The sequence below is a fragment of the Pristiophorus japonicus genome, chromosome 15, assembly GCF_044704955.1.
Source record: "Pristiophorus japonicus isolate sPriJap1 chromosome 15, sPriJap1.hap1, whole genome shotgun sequence".
NCBI lineage: Eukaryota > Metazoa > Chordata > Chondrichthyes > Pristiophoridae > Pristiophorus > Pristiophorus japonicus.
In genome coordinates, this window is record NC_091991.1 from 5939729 (window position 1) to 5958233 (window position 18505).

At 45.4% G+C, this 18505-nt stretch overlaps 1 protein-coding gene across 7 annotated transcripts in view; it reads right to left on the reverse strand.

Annotated features, from left to right (window-relative positions):
- osbpl8 (oxysterol binding protein-like 8) overlaps positions 1 to 18505 on the reverse strand; it is a 207063-nt gene that overhangs the window by 36012 nt on the left and 152546 nt on the right. For all 7 annotated transcript variants that reach the window (XM_070900103.1, XM_070900102.1, XM_070900100.1 and 4 more), the window contains 5 exons: positions 15205 to 15408; positions 9836 to 9920; positions 9046 to 9214; positions 5791 to 6037; positions 1080 to 1264 (listed from right to left, as the gene is read on the reverse strand). In XM_070900103.1, the coding sequence (XP_070756204.1) occupies positions 1080 to 1264; positions 5791 to 6037; positions 9046 to 9214; positions 9836 to 9920; positions 15205 to 15408 (890 nt within the window). The remainder of the gene's footprint in view (positions 1 to 1079; positions 1265 to 5790; positions 6038 to 9045; positions 9215 to 9835; positions 9921 to 15204; positions 15409 to 18505) is intronic.

Genomic DNA, 18505 nt, shown 5'->3' on the forward strand with positions numbered 1-18505 from the left:
TGCCAAAGTGCATGACCTCACACTTTCCAACATTATACTCCATCTGCCAAATTTTTGCCCACTCACTTAGCCTGTCTATGTCCTTTTGCAGTTTTTGTATAATACTTATACTTGATGCAAGTCAAATGTTGTTCAAGACAAATTAGACAAAACAAATGAACCAAATTTGGTTTTAAAAAAATACATAAGCAGATCCTTTTTTGTTGTTACTATTAAGGGAATTTGAGGGGAAATGTTTTCAATAGAACTCATTGCTGGAAAGGGTGGTAGAGGCAGAAAGCCTCACATTTAAAAAGTACTTGGATGTGCACTTGGAAGTGCCATAGCATACAGAGCTGGAAAGTGGGTTAGACTGAATAGCTCTTCTTTGGCAGATGCGGACACGATGGGCCGAAATGGCCTCCTTCCATCACTTAGCCCAGAATATTGGAAGGCAGCTGTTAAGGCTGAAGAATTGAGCTCTGGTAACTACTGCAGTATTACTCATCAGAAAGGGGCTCTTTCAGTTTTAATGCAGATATTCCTCCAAAAGGTTCCTCGAAAGCTCACTGAAGGCTCAGTAGTTGGTCCATATAGGCAGGCCCTAGGCTTGACTCTTGATGTGATGATTAGTTGACCTCTGGTCGTACGGCCACAAAATTCGCCTCAGTGCTCATCCATCAGGATGAATGGGGTTTGGGGAATAAATTACCCAGACTAATTTCCAAAGGCCATATGCTGGAACCCGTAAGATCCTCAACTTAAATGACACCTCTTTTAAGGTAAGAAATAGGTGTGGGGTAGGCCATATGGCCCCTCGAGCCTGCTCCGCCATTCAATAAGAGCATGACGGATCTTTACCTCAATTTCACGTTCTTGCCCTATTCCCATACCCCTCGATATTGGTGTTCCCCCAAACAGAACACATTTGCCACCCTTGGTGTCACCTCTGAGGGAAGATGGTAAACATCTCAAGCAAGTTTGGGGAGGCTGGGGGTGAAACAAAGCAATGTTGACGAAGGAACAGCACCAACAGAGTTGTGGAAATATCCTGATAGGGAGAGGTGCTGGAGGAAGAGACAAAACCATTCTGTACTCACTGTGATATAAAGTCTGCGTGGTAGTAGTAGTCAGATAACTTGTCCAAGAATGAACGAGGCTCCAAGATAAATGTAGGCAGTACAACTTTAGAGAGGTCCATTCCTGGCCGAACTTGTTTCAGCAGAGTCCAAATCAGACTTTTGTTCTCCTCAGATACAACTTCTGTCTGGGAATCCTCACCAGTCTAGATTTTTTTTTGGAGGTGGGGAGGGGGGGGGGGTTGGAAAAGAGGAAAGGTGGAAACAGAAAATAGTGTTTTCAGACGGTTTTACCAATTAATGGTATACGGAACTTAAATTGGCAGATATGGTGTGATTTAGTGAGTGAGCAGGCAATAAAATGTGTCTGCAGCATTTTGTAATTTGTTCTTGCAGGAAATTAAATTGAATTTCGCAAAGCTATAAAATAAGCAAAGTGACGTAAATTGTGAAATGTTGTATTATATTTATATTTCTTTTCAATTAACTTTAAAAGCTGCATAAATACTAAACTGAAGCTTTTGAGTTTCACTATTGAACAATGTACAAAATGGGTTGCAAATGTTTGATTTTCCCATGGGCTTTTGAGGAATGCCTCACCAAAGGAAATAGAATAGTTAATGGATTGTACCCACCAATCACTGTAGCACTTCTCCCTGCTCAAATTCCTTCTTTGAAAGCAATATTCTCTAACTTCTTGACGTTTACTTGGAAACACCAGAAATCAAAAATGTATCTCTCACGGTTGTCAAACAAAAGAATACTTGCTGGTCAGGGTAACGCCGGGAACCCTTTGAAGCTCATGTGTGTGATCCAGGACACCAAAAGCACGACAAATAGGTATCAGGGAAGCTTCTGGGCAGAACACCAACAGCTTTGCACTTAATGGGCATTAGCATATTAAAATCACATTGTCTTATGGCAGCGACTGCATAAAGATCGTTTCAGGTCATGTGCTGAAGCGCATCAGCCAGATAAAATCATTGCTTCAAATGAAACTGGCTCTATTTCTGTACATAAGAAGCAAGTGATGAATACACCAACAAATGGCTAATTCTTGTCACCAAATTCCAGAATGAATGCCAAATTCAATACTGTGCTCTCTCTTGCTGGCGCTCTCACAAACAGATTGGGAAATAAGTCCCGCGTAACTTCCAGCTCATATGCAGACTGTCGCCATTTGACGTTTCAATCAATGAAGATTGATAGTCCCCATTATCCCAAGAGAGGAACAAGCACTCATCGATTTCACGTGGTCCAACAGTAGTACATCTCCGCATGTCGATGCTAGACTCCTGAAACAAGCGCTCTACTCCGAGTTCCGTCACGGCAAGCGAGTCCCAGGAGGGCAGTGAAAACGCTTCAAGGACACCCTCAAAGCATCCCTGAAAAAAATTTAACATCCCCACCGACTCTTGGGAATCGCTGCCCCAAGACCGCTCAAAGCGGAGGACAATCATCTGGGAAGGCGCCGAACACCTCAAGTCTCTTCATCGGGAGCACGCGGAGACCAAACACAAACAGCGTACGACAACCCAAGCCCCCGACCAACACATCCCTCAACCACCACCTGCCCCACCTGTGACAAAGACTGCAGGTCCCGCATTGGTCTCATCAGTCACCTCTGAACTCATTTTAGTGTGGAAGCAAGTCATCCTCGCCTCCGTGGGACTGCCGAAGAAGAAGGATCTAACGTTCACTTGCTGCGTGACCATGCAGGGCTCCAGAGATTCCGCGCAGCCGGCTTTTCAATGCAAAATACGCCGTGCGCCACCAGAAACAAGCAGAGGGAACATGGAGTACGTTTACCGTCTCTGGATTGTTAGGTGGTCTGCTGATGGTCTTGCGCACCTGGACTGCGTCGATTTCCGGGCCGCTGCACGCTGCTCCCTCAAATGCAGCCTTTCAATCACAGTAAATCCTCGGAATGTTAACATAACCATTCCTTTTTCAAATCCTGTCTATTAATTTTCTTCCATCTTCTCCGAGAGCTGTTGACTCTAGTTAGGGCACAGTTCTATAGGCAGCAGCAGCCCTTGAATATATATGTTTTTATTATACTTCATGGGATGTGGGCGTCGCTGGCAAGGCCAGCATTTATTGCCATCAGAGGGAGCAGCATGCGGCAGTATACCACTGCAGGAGGGCGACGGCTGCAAAGCCAGGTCGCTGATTGCAGTGCGGGCAGGCACAGCAGGAAGGGCGAAGGAGCAGCGAGAGTTTGTAGAGGGAAGTGACCGGGGCCCAGGAGAGGCGAGGGCCCAGGGGCAGCACGGGCCCAGCCCACACTGCGATATGTGTGCACACTGGGTCAGTGCAGCAGAGCTGGTCTCCAGTTGTTCTGGTTAACCCTTGCCACTGGACCAAGACCTCGCTCTGTCAAGCCCATGTGGTGGCTGGTGTGCAACGGTCACCACATGTTAAAAAAATCCACCCACAGGCATCTTCCACCCTTCAGGATGTAGTTCAGGATCTGGAATATTACGTCCTTCATTGAATCACCTGTGAACTCATCCTTTTTTGGCCTGGAAGCAAGTCATCCTCGATACGAGGGACTGCCTATGATGATGATGGGTAAGGTGGTCTGCTGCATATTCCCATCACTGACTTGTTTTTCCCCTTTTATATTTTCTGAAGACTATGGATTTCCAGCGTGCTTTTTCTGCGACAGATAATCCCTCCCGATGAATAGCACCACTCCACTTCCCTGTCTTTCCTTCTGTCCAAGTCGGGGCATCACCTGTAGCCAGGATTATGGGCAGGCTTCCTCCACTAATGCAGAGAACAGCTCATCCTACAATTTATTCACTCCTGCGAGGTGAGGAGTGTTCTGGTCTGGAGACCACATGCAAAGGTCATTGCAGATTACCAATGTCAAAAGAGTTCAGCGTGAGCAGGTGCTTGCAGGACGAGAGAGATCAATCAGCCTTTGGGGTCCTGGAGTTGCGGGCAAGTCTGATGCTTTATTTTTGAAGCTGGAATTTATTACCGGGGGAGGCGGTGGTCACATACTGTTAGTAACTACAGGGCCCCGTTAACAACAACCCGTATTTACATAGCGTCTTTAGCATAGTAAAACATCCCAAGGCGCTTCACAGAGGCATTAACAAAATTTGACACCAAGCCACAAAAGGAGGTATTCGGGCCAATGACCAAAAGCTGAGTTTTAAGGAATGTCTGAAGGAGGAGAGATAGGTTGAGAGGCAGAAAGGTTTAGGGCGGGAATTCCACAGCTCAGGGACCACACAGCTGAAAGCTCGGCCGATAATAAAACCCGTACAGCATTAGTCGTCGTCATCATCAGAGGCGGTCTCTCGTATCGAGGATGACTTGCTTCCACGCCAAAAAGGGATGAGGTCATGGGTGTTTCAATGAAGGACCTAATATTCCAGATCCAGAACTACATGTTGAAGGGTGGAAGATGCCTGTGCGTGGATTTTTTTTAACATGGGGTGGCCGTTGCACACCAGCCACCGCACGGGTTTGACAGAGCGAGGTCTTGGTCCAGTGGCAAGGGTTAACCAGGACGACTGGAGACCTGCTCTGCTGCACGGACCTAGTGTATACACATATCGCAATGTGCTCTGCCCCTGGGCCCTCGCCTCTTCTGGGCCATTTTTGACCATTCCAACGCACTCCAGGCTGGCCTCCCACATTCTACCCTACGTAAACGAGAGGTGATCCAAAACTTGGCTACCTGGCGTCCCAACTCGCACCAAGTCCCGCCCACCCATCACCCACTGTGCTCACTGACCTACATTGGCTCTCGATTAAGCAACGCCTCGATTTCAAAATTCTCCTCCTTGGACCTTATGACCTACTCCTGCCCCTATTTCTTATGTAGGTCAGCGAGCAACAGGTGCTGGGTGAACAGGACTCTGCGCAAGCCAGGATGCGGGGCAGCAGAGCTTCGGACGAGTTGAAGTTGATGTGTGTGTAAACTCTTGCAGTTTTGGTCTCCTTATTTAAGGACATACTTGCATCGGAGGCAGCTCAGAGAAGGTTCACTAGGTTGATTCCAGAGATGAGGGGGTTGGCCCATGAAGATAGATTGAGTAGACTGGGCCTCTACCCACCAGAGTTCAGAACGAGAGGTGTTCTCATCGAGACAAACACGGCAATGCGGGGGCTCGACAAAGAGAACCATGCCAAACCCAGGGAGGTGTTGGCCTCCAACAGCAGCAAGTTTAGCTGAAGCTTTGGCTCCTGCTCAACTTCTTGCCAATGCCTGGGTCCAAAAGTGAGTGGGACACGCAGCAAGAACCGAAAATGTTGCCAATAAGCAAAGACATGGAAGATTACTCATTTTAAGATTAAGAACCACCACTCTGAAGAAGGAAGATGAGCTGGTTGATTTGACCAACTAGAGAGGTTAATATATAGATTTTACTTTAAGCCACATATCAATTGTCAGGTTAGCAGATGACTCGCTTCCAGGCCTCTGCTTATGTTACTTCACACGAGTATAGTCCGGGTATGCATACACCTTCTTAGCGTCCAACTGTGCTATATTGAACATGAGACTACTTGATGCTGGCCCTGGGTGCACCAAAAGAGGAAGTGTTCCATTCTCCAGTACCAACATCTTGATCAGCACACAAAGGCGGCCATTAAAAATCTGAACCGTAAAGCAGCAATATCTTTCACTGACATGAACTTCATCCTCCAATATAATTTCATGACATTATGAAATGTGAAAATATTTGGTTATATATAAGGCAGGGTTTCTTACATCTCCCAATTCTTCATGGGCTTCTTCTACGTAACTGGTCTCCTTTACTATGTCTATAGGCTCAAGGTCAACGCACAGGTCGTCCTGTTTCTCCGATACGTCAGAGTCACTTTCCTCGCTTTTCCCACTTTTCTCCAGCGCATCATTATCCGATTCCTCGTGGTCAGGCTCGTTCTCTCGGTCTGATTTATCAGAGTACAGGTCGTGGTCCCTGAAGTGCTGCTGTTCTATCTCACTTTCATTTAACCTGAAAATAGACATTTGATTAATTGCAGATTTGCCGTATTTTAACTGGAGAAACAAAGATTAATGCTTCTTTTCTGGGCCGTCCCTACGTGTAAAGTTGCAACATACATCGGCTTCCGTATCAATGACATACTTAAGGTATCAGACCTGCAGCATCAACACTGCTGGTGTGGGGAACAACTCGTCAAGTGTTTTCATTTTCTAGTAGATAGGACTTCGGCAGCAAGAGAGCCTGGACTACTTCTCAACCCCTGCCCGCCGACCCTCAATACAAAAATAAAATACACTCATTTATTCTAACAGTTTCAATTTGCAACTCGATTACATGCTTCGAATATTTATCACCAATCTTCTAGGTCCCCTTCTAGGTCACGCACTTCTTCATTGTGAGTAACTAATGATATTTTTGAATTGAGCATTAGGACTTTTTTTCTTTATTCGTTCATGGGATGAATGTCGCTGGCAAGGCCAGCATTTATTGCCCATCCCGAATTGCCCCTTGAGAAGGTGGTGGTGAGCCGCCGCCTTAAACTGCTGCAGTCCGTGTGGTGAAGGTGTTCCCACAGTGCTGTTAGGGAGGGAGTTCCAGGATTTTGACCCAGCGACGATGAAAGAACGGCCGATATATTTCCAAGTCAGGATGGTGTGTGACTGGGAGGAGAACGTGGAGTTGGTGGTGTTCCCATGCACCTGCTGCCCTTGTCCTTCTAAGCGGTAGAGGTCGCAGGTTTGGGAGGTGCTGCCGAAGAAGCCTTAGCTCGTTGCAACAGTGCATCTTGTACATGGTGCACACTGCAGCCACGGTCCGCCGGTGGTGGAGGGAGTGAGTGTTGAAGGTGGTGGATGGGGAGCCAATCAAGCGGCTGCTTTGTCCTGGATGGTGTCGAGCTTCTTGAGTGTTGTTGGAGCTGCTCTCATCCAGGCAAGTGGAGAGTATTCCATCACACTCCTGACTTGTGCCTTGCACAAGGGCCCCAGTGACATGCCATTAAATTTTCTATCAATCTCTCTCATGTCTGCAAAACTGAACCTGATTTTAGGGTGCAGCATGTTAAGGCACCTATGTACTGTGCCTCAAAGGAACTCACCCATAAGCGGCTCTTAAACTATGATAGCGTGAGTCTGCAACCTTAAAGATAATGGTCCAACCAATAGCAAACTTCTACCCACTTATAAATGCACAGGTTAACCTTATGGAAATCAATGTGCCATTTGAACAAGCTGCAAGGAGCACATAAATGCTCCAGCATCGCACAACAAAAGATAGCTCGTGTATAGGGCCAGAGATCAGCTTGTGCTACGAGTTAATTACCAGACTGAAATGCCACTGCGATCTGATATCTGCTCTCTGGGAAGCCTTGCATCTGTCTGGAACCAGAGTCCAGTCAAGTAATGATATTTCTGCAGTGCTCTATTATTAACACACAATGAACTAATCTTTGAAATGAAGTGACATATGCAGGCAAACATGACAGCCATTCTGCTCCAGCAAAACCAAGGAACAACCACACGATGGATGGGTAGTTAATTCATTAATTTTTTGGTTGTACTGGCTGACGTAGAAATGCTGGCCGGGATACTGAAAGGACAGAGTACTTGTCAATTCGTGTTGGGAGGTCTTCAACATCTCTATGGAGAGAGTGGTGTGGAGAAAGATCACCAACTTGAAACATTAACTCAGTTTCTCTCTCCACAGATGCTGCCTGACCCGGAGTGTTTCCAGCATTGTCTGTTTTGATTTCAGATTTCCAGCATCCGCAGTGTTTAGTTTTTGTATTGGTCTTGAACATCTACCTGAACCACCAGAACAGGGAGATGGGGCCTCAATTAAATATCTCAACAGAAGCACTCCCTCAAAACTGCAATTACATTGTCAGAAGACAATTAACATTGCAGCTCTTTCTACAGCACTCTGCAAACTCAAACATAACCAAAGAACAAGGACAGAATTTTTGATACATCCTTTCAAAGAGAAAATAACCATTCTTGGGACATGGTTTCCTTGACGAAAGGATTGGTTAAAAAGACATGCATTTCTATACGCTTTACATGATCTTAGGTCCTCCCAAAGCGCTTTACAGCCAATGCATGCTTTTGAAATTAAGTCACTTGTGTAATGTAGGAAACACGGCAGCCAATTTGTGCACAGCAAGCTCCCACAAACAGCAATATGATAATGACCTGATAATCTGTTTTAGTGATGTTGATTGAGGGATAAATATTGGCCAGGATAATAACATAAGAAATAGGAGTAGGCCATACAGCCCCTCGAGCCTGCCCCGCCATTTAATATCATGGCTGATCCGATCATGGACTTGGGTCCACTTCCCCGCCCGCTCCCCATAACTAGCAATTGAGAAACTCTATCTATGTCTTAAATTTAGTCAATGACCCAGCTTCCACAGCTATCTGAGGCAGCGAATTCCACAGATTTACAACCCTCAGAAGAAATTCCTCATCTCAGTTTTAAATGGGCGATCCCTTATTCTGGGGGAACTCCCCTGCCCTTCTTTGAAATAGTGCCATGGGATCTTTTACATCCACCCGAGAGCAGGTTGTTCGTTGCTTCCACTTCCAAGGATATACGCACAATTCTATCCCTAAAGTCACTGCTTCCTTGGTTTTATTTTATCATTGGAGAGCTGTAGCAGTTATAATCCTGGAAATCAGAGAGTCCTTCAAAATAAAAACTGCAGTGCACAATCCCAGGCACTTTTACATGTTAGCTCAGTATTCATTCAGGGTGTGGGAGCACCTGGTTGTTTTCAACCCAGATTTCTAAATGTACAGCTCTTCACAACTCCCAATAAAAGACATATTGGAAAATTAATAAAGCTCAGATGTAACTGAGATATTTATTTTCCTTGGAAAATGTGATTCGCGCACACATACCGATTTTAAAAAGTCTTTATACCAAATGTAACCTCTCCTGCATATTTGGAATAGCCAAACATATTTGTGAAGCTCCTCTACAGCCATTCAATATCAAGTGCCAAAAGATTTGCTTACTGGCAGTGTTCTGGACTTTGCAGAACGTTCGCTCGCAGGAGCCCAAAAAGGGCAATATGGCTGTTCTCCGAGGTGTTCACATCATTTTCTTTGCCTTCTCGAATCATAGTTCGCTTAAGGAGACTTGAACACTTCAGAGCAAGTTCCAAAGCATCCAGCCAACATCTTCCTGTAAGAGAGCGTGAAGGGTGCACGTTATTGATCGCCAAAGCAGCCATGTTACACCGAATGGGCAGGCAAGTGGGAAATATATTGAAACTATTCAAACTAAAGTTATACTTTAAATAAACACAGATTCAAATTTCTCACTTCTCTGGCTTAATAACTTCCATAAAAGAATCACAGCAATAAAATGAGTTGCAGCATTTTAAAATCAAATACTTCTCATTATAGATGGTTTCGTTTTTTTCTCCCAACAACATTGTGGGTAGTTTGCCTTAATCCAACACCAAGCCGCACAGGGTTAACTGTGACCAGGTACATAGTCTCAGGAGCCAAAGGCGCCAGACTAACAAGAGGTCTGCTTGCAGGACATGACTTTCCACCTTTGACTTGCAGGACATTGACTTTTAACCCGTAAAAAATGTGCCCAAATAAAAGACAGTTCATTCTACCAATGGGAAGGTTCTTTTAAATGAAAGAGATGAAATTGAGCAATTACCATCTTATAATTCTGCTCAACCATGCCAACTTCTGTGGTGCCGTTAGGAGGGAATCAGCTAGGCTATTACTACACTTGCTGCATTTAATACAGCATTACAAGAAGTTACTTGTGACACAAAATTCTTACCATCAGATTCCGAAGCAGCTCGAAATATCAGGTAGCTACCTGGCAATGGCTGAGTTATGGAGCCCACAGTTTCACCTTTAGGACCCTTTAAGACAAAGTTATATTCAGTGCAATGCATGTTCTTATCATCTCTTTAAAATTAATACATTTACGTCATAGACAAAAAGTTTCTTTCAAACAATACAGATTATGGGAAAAATTAAAGAAGTGTTTAAAATTATGAAAGGATAGGACAAGGAAGAGAGAAGCAGACTGTTTGCTAATTGAGGGCCCTCGATCGAGGGCCCGTCGATACATTTAATGCAAGGTATTAAGGTGGCGGGAGAAACTCCTTCACAGGCATGAGGCTGTGCAATTCACCTCCAGAGATGGAGGAAGCAGCTGAAATTATATCAACATTGAAGATTAGGGGAAGAAGAAAAAAAAGTAGAGAAAGGGATACGGGAACAGAGCGGGTAAATATGATTCGGACTCTTGGCTCACGTAAGAAATAGGAGCAGGAGTCGACCATTTGACCCCTTGAGCCTGCTCCACCATTTAATAAGATCATGGCACCTGATCGACTATGTCATCGTCCGAGCCAGGGATCGCAAGGATGTGCGCATCACCCGCGCTATGACAGGAGCTGTCGACTGCTGGACGGACTACCGCCTAATACGATCCATCAACATTAAAATTGCCCCAAAGCAGAAGGGACAGCAGAAGCAGTTCCGCAAAAAGTTAATGCCCAGGGCACTTAGAGACCCAGCTAAGAGAGCGCTACACAGCCAGCGCCTCACAGCTAATCTGGCGTGCCTTGATGATCCTGAGATGCTGAATGCCCACAGCGTTTGGTCTGCCCTCCAGGTCTCCATAACCAGTGGCTATGAAGAGACACTTGGTCACTCAACCAGAAAACATCAGGACTGGTTTGATGAAAATAATCAGGAGATCAAAGAATTAATAGATCGTAAGCACAAAGCATTTCTGAACCTCAAGCAACAGCCCAACTCGGGTGCTGCAAAACAACATTACAGGCGGCTCAAGGATCAGGTCCAACAAAAAACTCGGGACCTAAAGAACAGGTGGTGGATGGGGAAAGCACAGGAGATACAACAACTGGCCGACAGCCACGATATGCGAGGATTCTTCACCGCAGTCAAGGCCACCTATGGTCCAAACTCCCAAGGCCCCACCCCACTGCTGGCCAAGAACAGGGAAACACTCATCAAGGACACCGAGGCTGTCAGGGCCCGATGGAAGGAGCACTTTGAAGATCTCCTCAATCAAGACTCTGCCTTTAACTCGAGTGTTCTCAATTCCATCCTGCAGCATGCCACACGCCACCAACTCAGTGAAACTCCAAAGTTGCACAAGGTTGGCAAAGCCATAAAACAGTTTAAGAATAACCAGGCTATGGGAGCGGATGGAATCCCTGCTGAGGCGCTAAAATATGGCGGAGAGGCACTGTTGGCGCGGAAACATGACCTCATCTCTCTCATCTGGAGGGAGGAGAGCATGCTGGGAGATCTGAGCGATGCAGTGATTGTGACCATCTTTAAAAAGGGGACAAGTCCGACTGCAGCAACTACAGGGGAATCTCTCTGCTTTCACTGGGAAAGTTGTCACTCGAGTTCTCCTCAACCGTCTTCTCCCTGTGGCCGAGGAACTCCTCCCGGAATCACAACGCGGATTTCGTCCCCTACGGGGCACAACAGACATGATGATCTTTGCAGCGCGCTAGTTGCAGGAAAAATGCTGGAACCACCCTTATATATGGCCTTTTTCGATCTTACAAAGGCCTTTGATACTGTCAACCGTGAGGGTCGATGGAGCGTCCTCCTCCGTTTCGGATGCCCCCAAAAGTTTGTCACCATCCTTCGCCTGCTTCACGACGACATGCAGGCCGTGATCCTTACCAACAGATCCATTACAGACCCAAGTTACGTCCGGACTGGGGTCAAACAGGGCTGCGTCATCGCTCCAACCCTCTTCTCAATCTTACTCACCGCCATGCTCCACCTCACAATCCACAAGCCCCCCGCTGGAGTAGAATTAAACTACAGAACCAGTGGGAAGCTGTTTAAGCTACGCCGTCTCCAGGCCAGGTCCAAGATCACCCCAACCTCTGTCGTTGAGCTACAGTACGCGGACGACGCCTGCGTCTGCGCACATACAGAGGCTGCACTCCAGGATATAGTCAACGTATTCATTGAGGCATACGAAAGCATAGGCCTTACGCTTAACATCCGTAAGACAAAGGTGCTCCACCAGCCTGTCCTCGCCGCACAGCACTGCCCTCCAGTCATCAAGATCCATGGCGCGGCCCTGGACAACGTGGACCATTTCCCATATCTCGGGAGCCTCTTATCAACAAAGGCAGACATTGATGCGGAGATTCAACACCGCCTCCAGTGCAGCCTTCGGCCGTCTGAGGAAAAGAGTGTTGCAGACCAGGCCCTCAAATCGACCACCAAATTCATGGTCTACAGGGTGTAGTAATACCCGCCCTCCTGTATGGGTCTGAGGCATGGACGATGTACAGAAGGCACCTCAAGTCACTGGAGATATATCACCAGCGATGTCTCCTCAAGATCCTGCAAATCCCCTGGGAGGACAGGTGCACCAACATCAGTGTCCTCGACCAGGCCAACATCCCCAGCATTGAAGCACTGACCACACTCGATCAGCTTCGCTGGGCAGACCACATTGTCCGCATGCCTGACACAAGACTCCCTAAGCAAATGCTTTATGCGGAGCTCCTTCATGGTAAACGAGCCGAAGGAGGACAGCGGAAACATTACAAGGACACCCTCAAAGCCTCCCTGATAAAGTGCGACATCACCACTGACACCTGGGAGACCCTGGCCGCAGACCGCCCGAGGTGGAGAAAGTCCATCCGGGAGGGCGTTGAGCTCTTTGAGTCTTGATGCAAAGAGCGTGAAGAGGTCTGGCGCAGGCAGCGGAAGGAGCGCGCGGCAAACCAGCCCCACCCACCCCTTCCCCCGACGAATGTCTGTCCCACCTGTGACAGGGACTGTGGCTCTCGTATCGGATTGTTCAGCCATCAAAGGACTCACTTTAGGAGTGGAAGCAAGTCCTCCTCGATTCCGAGGGACTGCCTATGATGATGGCTGATCTGATCATGGACTCAGCTCCACTGAAGGGTAGGTGAAAGATAAACACCAACATGGACTGGTTGGGCTGAATGGTCTGTTGACGTGTAGTAACTTGTGTGTGTTTCTGGGCTTTAATTCGATGAACAGCACTGTCTGTCAGGAGTGGCGTACATGTCAGCTGAAGCTCAGCACTGTGGCATTGCAAGGTATTTTGGGATGTTTCACCACACAAACGGAAAGTGGCAATTGAGGAACTCTTATGGCCTTCCTGATGGGCAGAACAACAGCTGGGAAACAACAGAGAGAAAATGACTTCCCCAATAGCTTGGTGGGTAAGTGCACTGGGAGGTGGAATACTGAGTTAAACAGATAGGTTGGCCCGAAAAGAATTGCTGCTTTCTGCTGAATTAGCGGTTCATCGCTGGGAAAAGGGGCCGGCCTCGGAGTTCCGAGGCTCGGGAAGGGGTGGATGCACAGCCAGCATTTCCATTCCTGAACATCAGTGAAGTGATTCCTGCCGGAAAATGCGCGTGTGGTTATTGGGCTCAGTGGCGATGCCCGCCACAGTCCAACAGCCTGTAAACAGAACACTATTCTGGTTCGCTTGGGCAAGATTCAGGGACCTGCCAACAACTGCTGAACTGTACCACCAATATGAACCACGGCCTTCAGGACCTTAAACCAGAAAATTACAGGAATTGGAGTTGGGGAGGGTGGGGGGGGGAGAACGGTGGAAGAACTGGCAAAGAAAACTGTTAATTTTGCTCAAGATTCTTGCTCACGTAGCTAACAGAACATTGGCTATTTTCTGATTTTTGTGCATCAATTGATTGTCAGCTCAATGAAATAAATGCTAACTAATTAAATATGCAAGGGGGCTCACTAAATTCACCTGTCGCAGAAAGAAAGATTGTACACTTCTCTCATTGGCTCAAATAAGCAGCTTAACCATACTGATTCGCTGAAATATACAACGGTGTGAAAGACACAGAGTTCAACCCATCACTCAGATGCATACCAAACATTTGCAAGATTCTCCCTAAACCCATTACAGCGACCCACACACAGTTGCCAGTATGGCATTACGAATTCCAACACCACCCGTGTCTTTGGAGTCTGGAGCTGGAGTTCTGCTTCGGTCCCAAGTTGGAAATCTCACGGTGGTGCTCAGAAAAAAAAAGTATTGTATTTAAACTTTAAAAATAAATTATATAAATGGTAAATGGGGCCATGCTCTTCACATAAATCAGATTAAAATAACGGGAGTGTGAAACAGGAAAGGCAAAGGATGAGGGAAAGCAGGGGGGGGGGGAAAAGAGAGAGAAGTTTTTAAAATTTTGAAGCAAGTTTTTGCATTAGTTGGTTAACACTACAATAACAAAGCTATTATAATTCAGCAAGTTTATTTTGTATGTTAGGGTTTGTTTCTGTGTCAGTGTATAGACCAACCCACAACACGTTGACCAAGGAGCTGTAAATTTCTTATAACTGCTAGAGGTCTGAAGGGCAAGACACCTGTTTATGTTAAATAAAGCTTTGTGACTAAAAGCTAAGCTTCAATGAGCTTTGTATATTAAAACACACATCTACAACAACAACTTGTATGTACACAGGTCAGCGAGCACAGGGGTGATGGGTGAGCGGGACTTGGAGTGGGTTTGGACAAGGGCAACCGAGTTTTGGATCACCTCTAGTTTACGTAAGGTCGAATGGGCGAGGCCAGCCAGGAGTGCATTGGAATAGTCAAGTCTGGAGGCAACAAAGGCATGGACGAGGGCTTCAGCAGCAGATGAGCTGAGGCAAGGGCGGAGACGGGCGATGTTACGGAGGTGGAAATAGGCAGTCTTAGTTATGCTGCAGATTTCAGGGTCAAATATGACAGCAAGGCTGCGAACAGTCTGGTTCAGCCTCAGACAGAAACTAGGGAGAGGGATGGAGTCAGTGCCCAGGTAACGGAGTTTGTGCCAGGGACCGAAAACAATGGCTTCGGTCTTCCCAATATTCAATTGGAGAAAATTGCAGGGAGCACAAACACAAAGGAAAATCCGAGATTTGATTTACGTAGGGAAAAAAAATGATACACCTATTAACAGCTCATTTTCTGAGTGACAATATATGACAGTAGCAGCATCTCAAGACCAAATTCTGCAGAGTGATGCAGTTCAATTCCAAAAGCACCTTGCACATCAAGACCTGCACACTGTCTAGCATCCAAGACCCCCTTTACACAAATATTCATTGCTGGAAAGAGACAAGAGGCCTCTCACAAACCTTTACTGCCCAAATGGACTGCTCCAGAGGGTGAAAGACTTTAAAACAGAAGCCGTCCTTCTTCGATGGTCGCTCGATGAGCTCACAGGCGTTGAGAAGCACTGTTCCCACCCACTGGCCATTCTTGTGGGTTTTGTAGATTAACAACACGCCAGGCTTCAGTACACACCACAGCTTTGTCCAACTCTTCAAAGTTCCACGAATCTGACAAAGATGAAGTACATTTATGTTTAACTAAAATATTCAGATGATAAAAAAAACCCATCACATTTGTCCAGAGAAATCTGAGTGAATGTACAAATCATATCTTCACTGGTATGACATCGCAGTTTTCATGCCTTCCATTGCCTGGGCCCCAAGCTCTGGAACTCCCTCCCTAAACCCCTCTCTCCTCCCTTAAGGTGCTCCTTAAAACCGCTCTCTTTGACCAAGCTTTTGGTCACCTGCCCTAATTTCGCAAGTGGCTCCGTGTCAATTTTTTTGGTCGGAATACTCCTGTGATGTGAAGCGCCTTGGAATATTTTACTATGGTAATGGCGCTATATAAATACAATTTGTTCTTGGTGTTTATGGATTTAAAAATAAATTGAAATAATTTGCCCCGAAGCTGAAAACAGAAACATCCTTTACTGATGATAGATCAAGATTGGCAAGGAGAATTGAACAACATGTAATGAATTCCTTTCATATTAAAAATGACCACAATTCACAATATTGCTCGTGGGTTATCAAGTCTGTTTCACATGCGGTAACCGTCACATCCTTCAGCTAGGCACGCTATATCCTTCTATCTATGGTATCTAAGTGGCCATAAAAACACAGAAGAAAATGTGGAAAACTCATTGCCAGACAACCTTGCGCGAAACAACATTTATATTTATACAATAATGCAACCTGAATTGAATGACACTTGGGGCCACCACGTATGTGCCACTTTCTATTATTCACGGACAGTGCAGCTGTTTCGTGACGACACTGCAAAGCTACTTAACTGTCTTCCAAGTGCAACATACATTTTTACAAGCAGTTCTCAATCCCAGATGAAATGCTCAGTCTGTAATTATGCCTGATAATGTATCGGTTTACAAAATGTGAACATCCCCTATTAATGGACGGCACAACTCAGCAGGCACAATACTTGGGGCTCAATATAGTCTTGATCACCAATGCTGATCCCTGCGAGCAGGGCACTTTTTACAATCTCAAAATGAATCCCGAAGCACTTTTTACAATTGTTTTACAGTATTAAATGCACAAGTCCTTTAAGAGAACTTGCATTGACTATCTGCAAATGTAAATTTCATCAATTTTGAATGCCTCTTACAATACAACGTGCTGCATACATTCATACAGATTACTAAAACATTTCAAATCAGCTTAAGTTTACAAATGCCAGATATGGATGATGGATAGAAAGGACAGATTACCTGCTGGCTGTGAAACTGTGCTACATGGGGGTATCAAAGAAATGGGAGAATGCAAGACAGCTGCAATCAGGAGAAGCAGAAGCCTTCATTTTATATGATCCACCAAGGAAAGCCACTTTCACACAAGAAGCCCCTTGGATAGCGAGAGAGACCTCAGTGGGTTGGTGTGAATGCTTCACAGGGTTGTTGACTCATCAACAACAGGCTCCTCTTCTATGGCCCAAAATACATACTCATTCTTTAGCAGCCTCTTCCTGTTTTGACACAGAAATGAACACTGCAGATTGACTCAGTGATATGATGTCAATCTTGTTCCAGCTGAGTTTCCAAAGGCTTAAAAACCTCTCAAACCATTGAGAAAAATTGCTCCTATCTGTATAATAGGCAATGGAAGTTAAGATAAAAAGCTTAAGTAAAGAGTAATTATATTAACGTTTTGAGGCTAAAAAAGGCAGATTAGGCAGAAAAAATTAAAAATAGGATTGGGGAAGAGGAGAGAATGAAGAATGAAGGAATAACGGAATGAGCAGAATTAAGATTTAGTTGCTTTATATTTCAGTATACCTCAGTAGCTCTATTACTGTCCATGTTTACTTCAACATCACAGCCTAGAATGGTAGCATAGTGGTTATGTTACTGGATTAATGATCCGGAGACGCGAGTTCAAATCCCACCATGGCAACATGGGGAATTTAATTAATTAAATAAATCTAGAAATATAAAGCAGCTATCACTAATTGTGACCGTGAAACTACCGGATTGGCATAAAAACTCATCTGGTTCACGAATGCCCTTTAGGGAAGGAAATCTGCTGCCTTTACCCGGTCTGGCCTATACGTGACTCCAGACCCACAGCAATGTGGTTAACTCTGAACTGCCCCTCTGAAATGGCCTTGCAAGCCACTCAGTTGTACCAAACTGTTGCGACAAAGTAGACGAAATAGTCAAAGCAGCACCCACCATTTTCTCAAGGGCAATTAAGGATGGGCTATAAACGGCAGTGACGTCCACATCCCGTGAACAAATAAAAATTTTTTTAATAAAGTGTCTGAGGTGAAAATGCAAAAAACAAACAGAAAGCCTGGGGAGACAGGAATCTCTACGAGTTAAGGATTAAACATGATACTGATCAATATTTGTTTTGCAAGCAAGTCCTGCAAGGAGTTTGTTCAGCAATGTACGTGATTGTGTCGCCCTCAAAGTTCAGTAATTGCAATACAATCTGCCAGTTCAGTTATTTTAATAACTGCAAATATTTGGAATCAGTGTGGTTCTCTGTTTTAGCAATCAGAGAAAGATCAAACTACACACGCTAATGAAACTTAAATGCACTTAATTTTTCAATTGTCCTTTTCATGAATTCGTATCCATTATCTAATAATGCATCCAATAGCCTTACAAGTGATGATATAAAATGTTCCAACGGTAGTTACAAGACTGCACTACAGACATGAAATCTGTTCTCATTTATTTTGTATTTGTATCGATAATAATGCCTCACATGATTGCAGGGAGGATGAGGCAATGAACAAAAACAGATTTTGGTTCCTACGGCTCACTGGCTCTCACATGATGCGTAAAGTTACCACCTGGCTGGTTTTTCCTCGCACTCACTATGCGTGGAATCTGCAGCCTGGCCAGGTGGGGCACAGTGAATTGCCTTTCTCCCACTAAAGCCCGACTTCACGGTCTCTCCCCAAACTGCAATGATATAGCTGCATCTTTGGGAGGGCAAAATAATGCTGCATAGTTTCAAAATAGTCTTTGTAGTGTATGAATAAAGAGTCTGACTAGATACTGTGAGCTCAAAGTAAAGTGTGACCATAGTCTTTTATTCCAGGTCTCCAGAATGCCTCTCCAACCTGTGAGGCCTC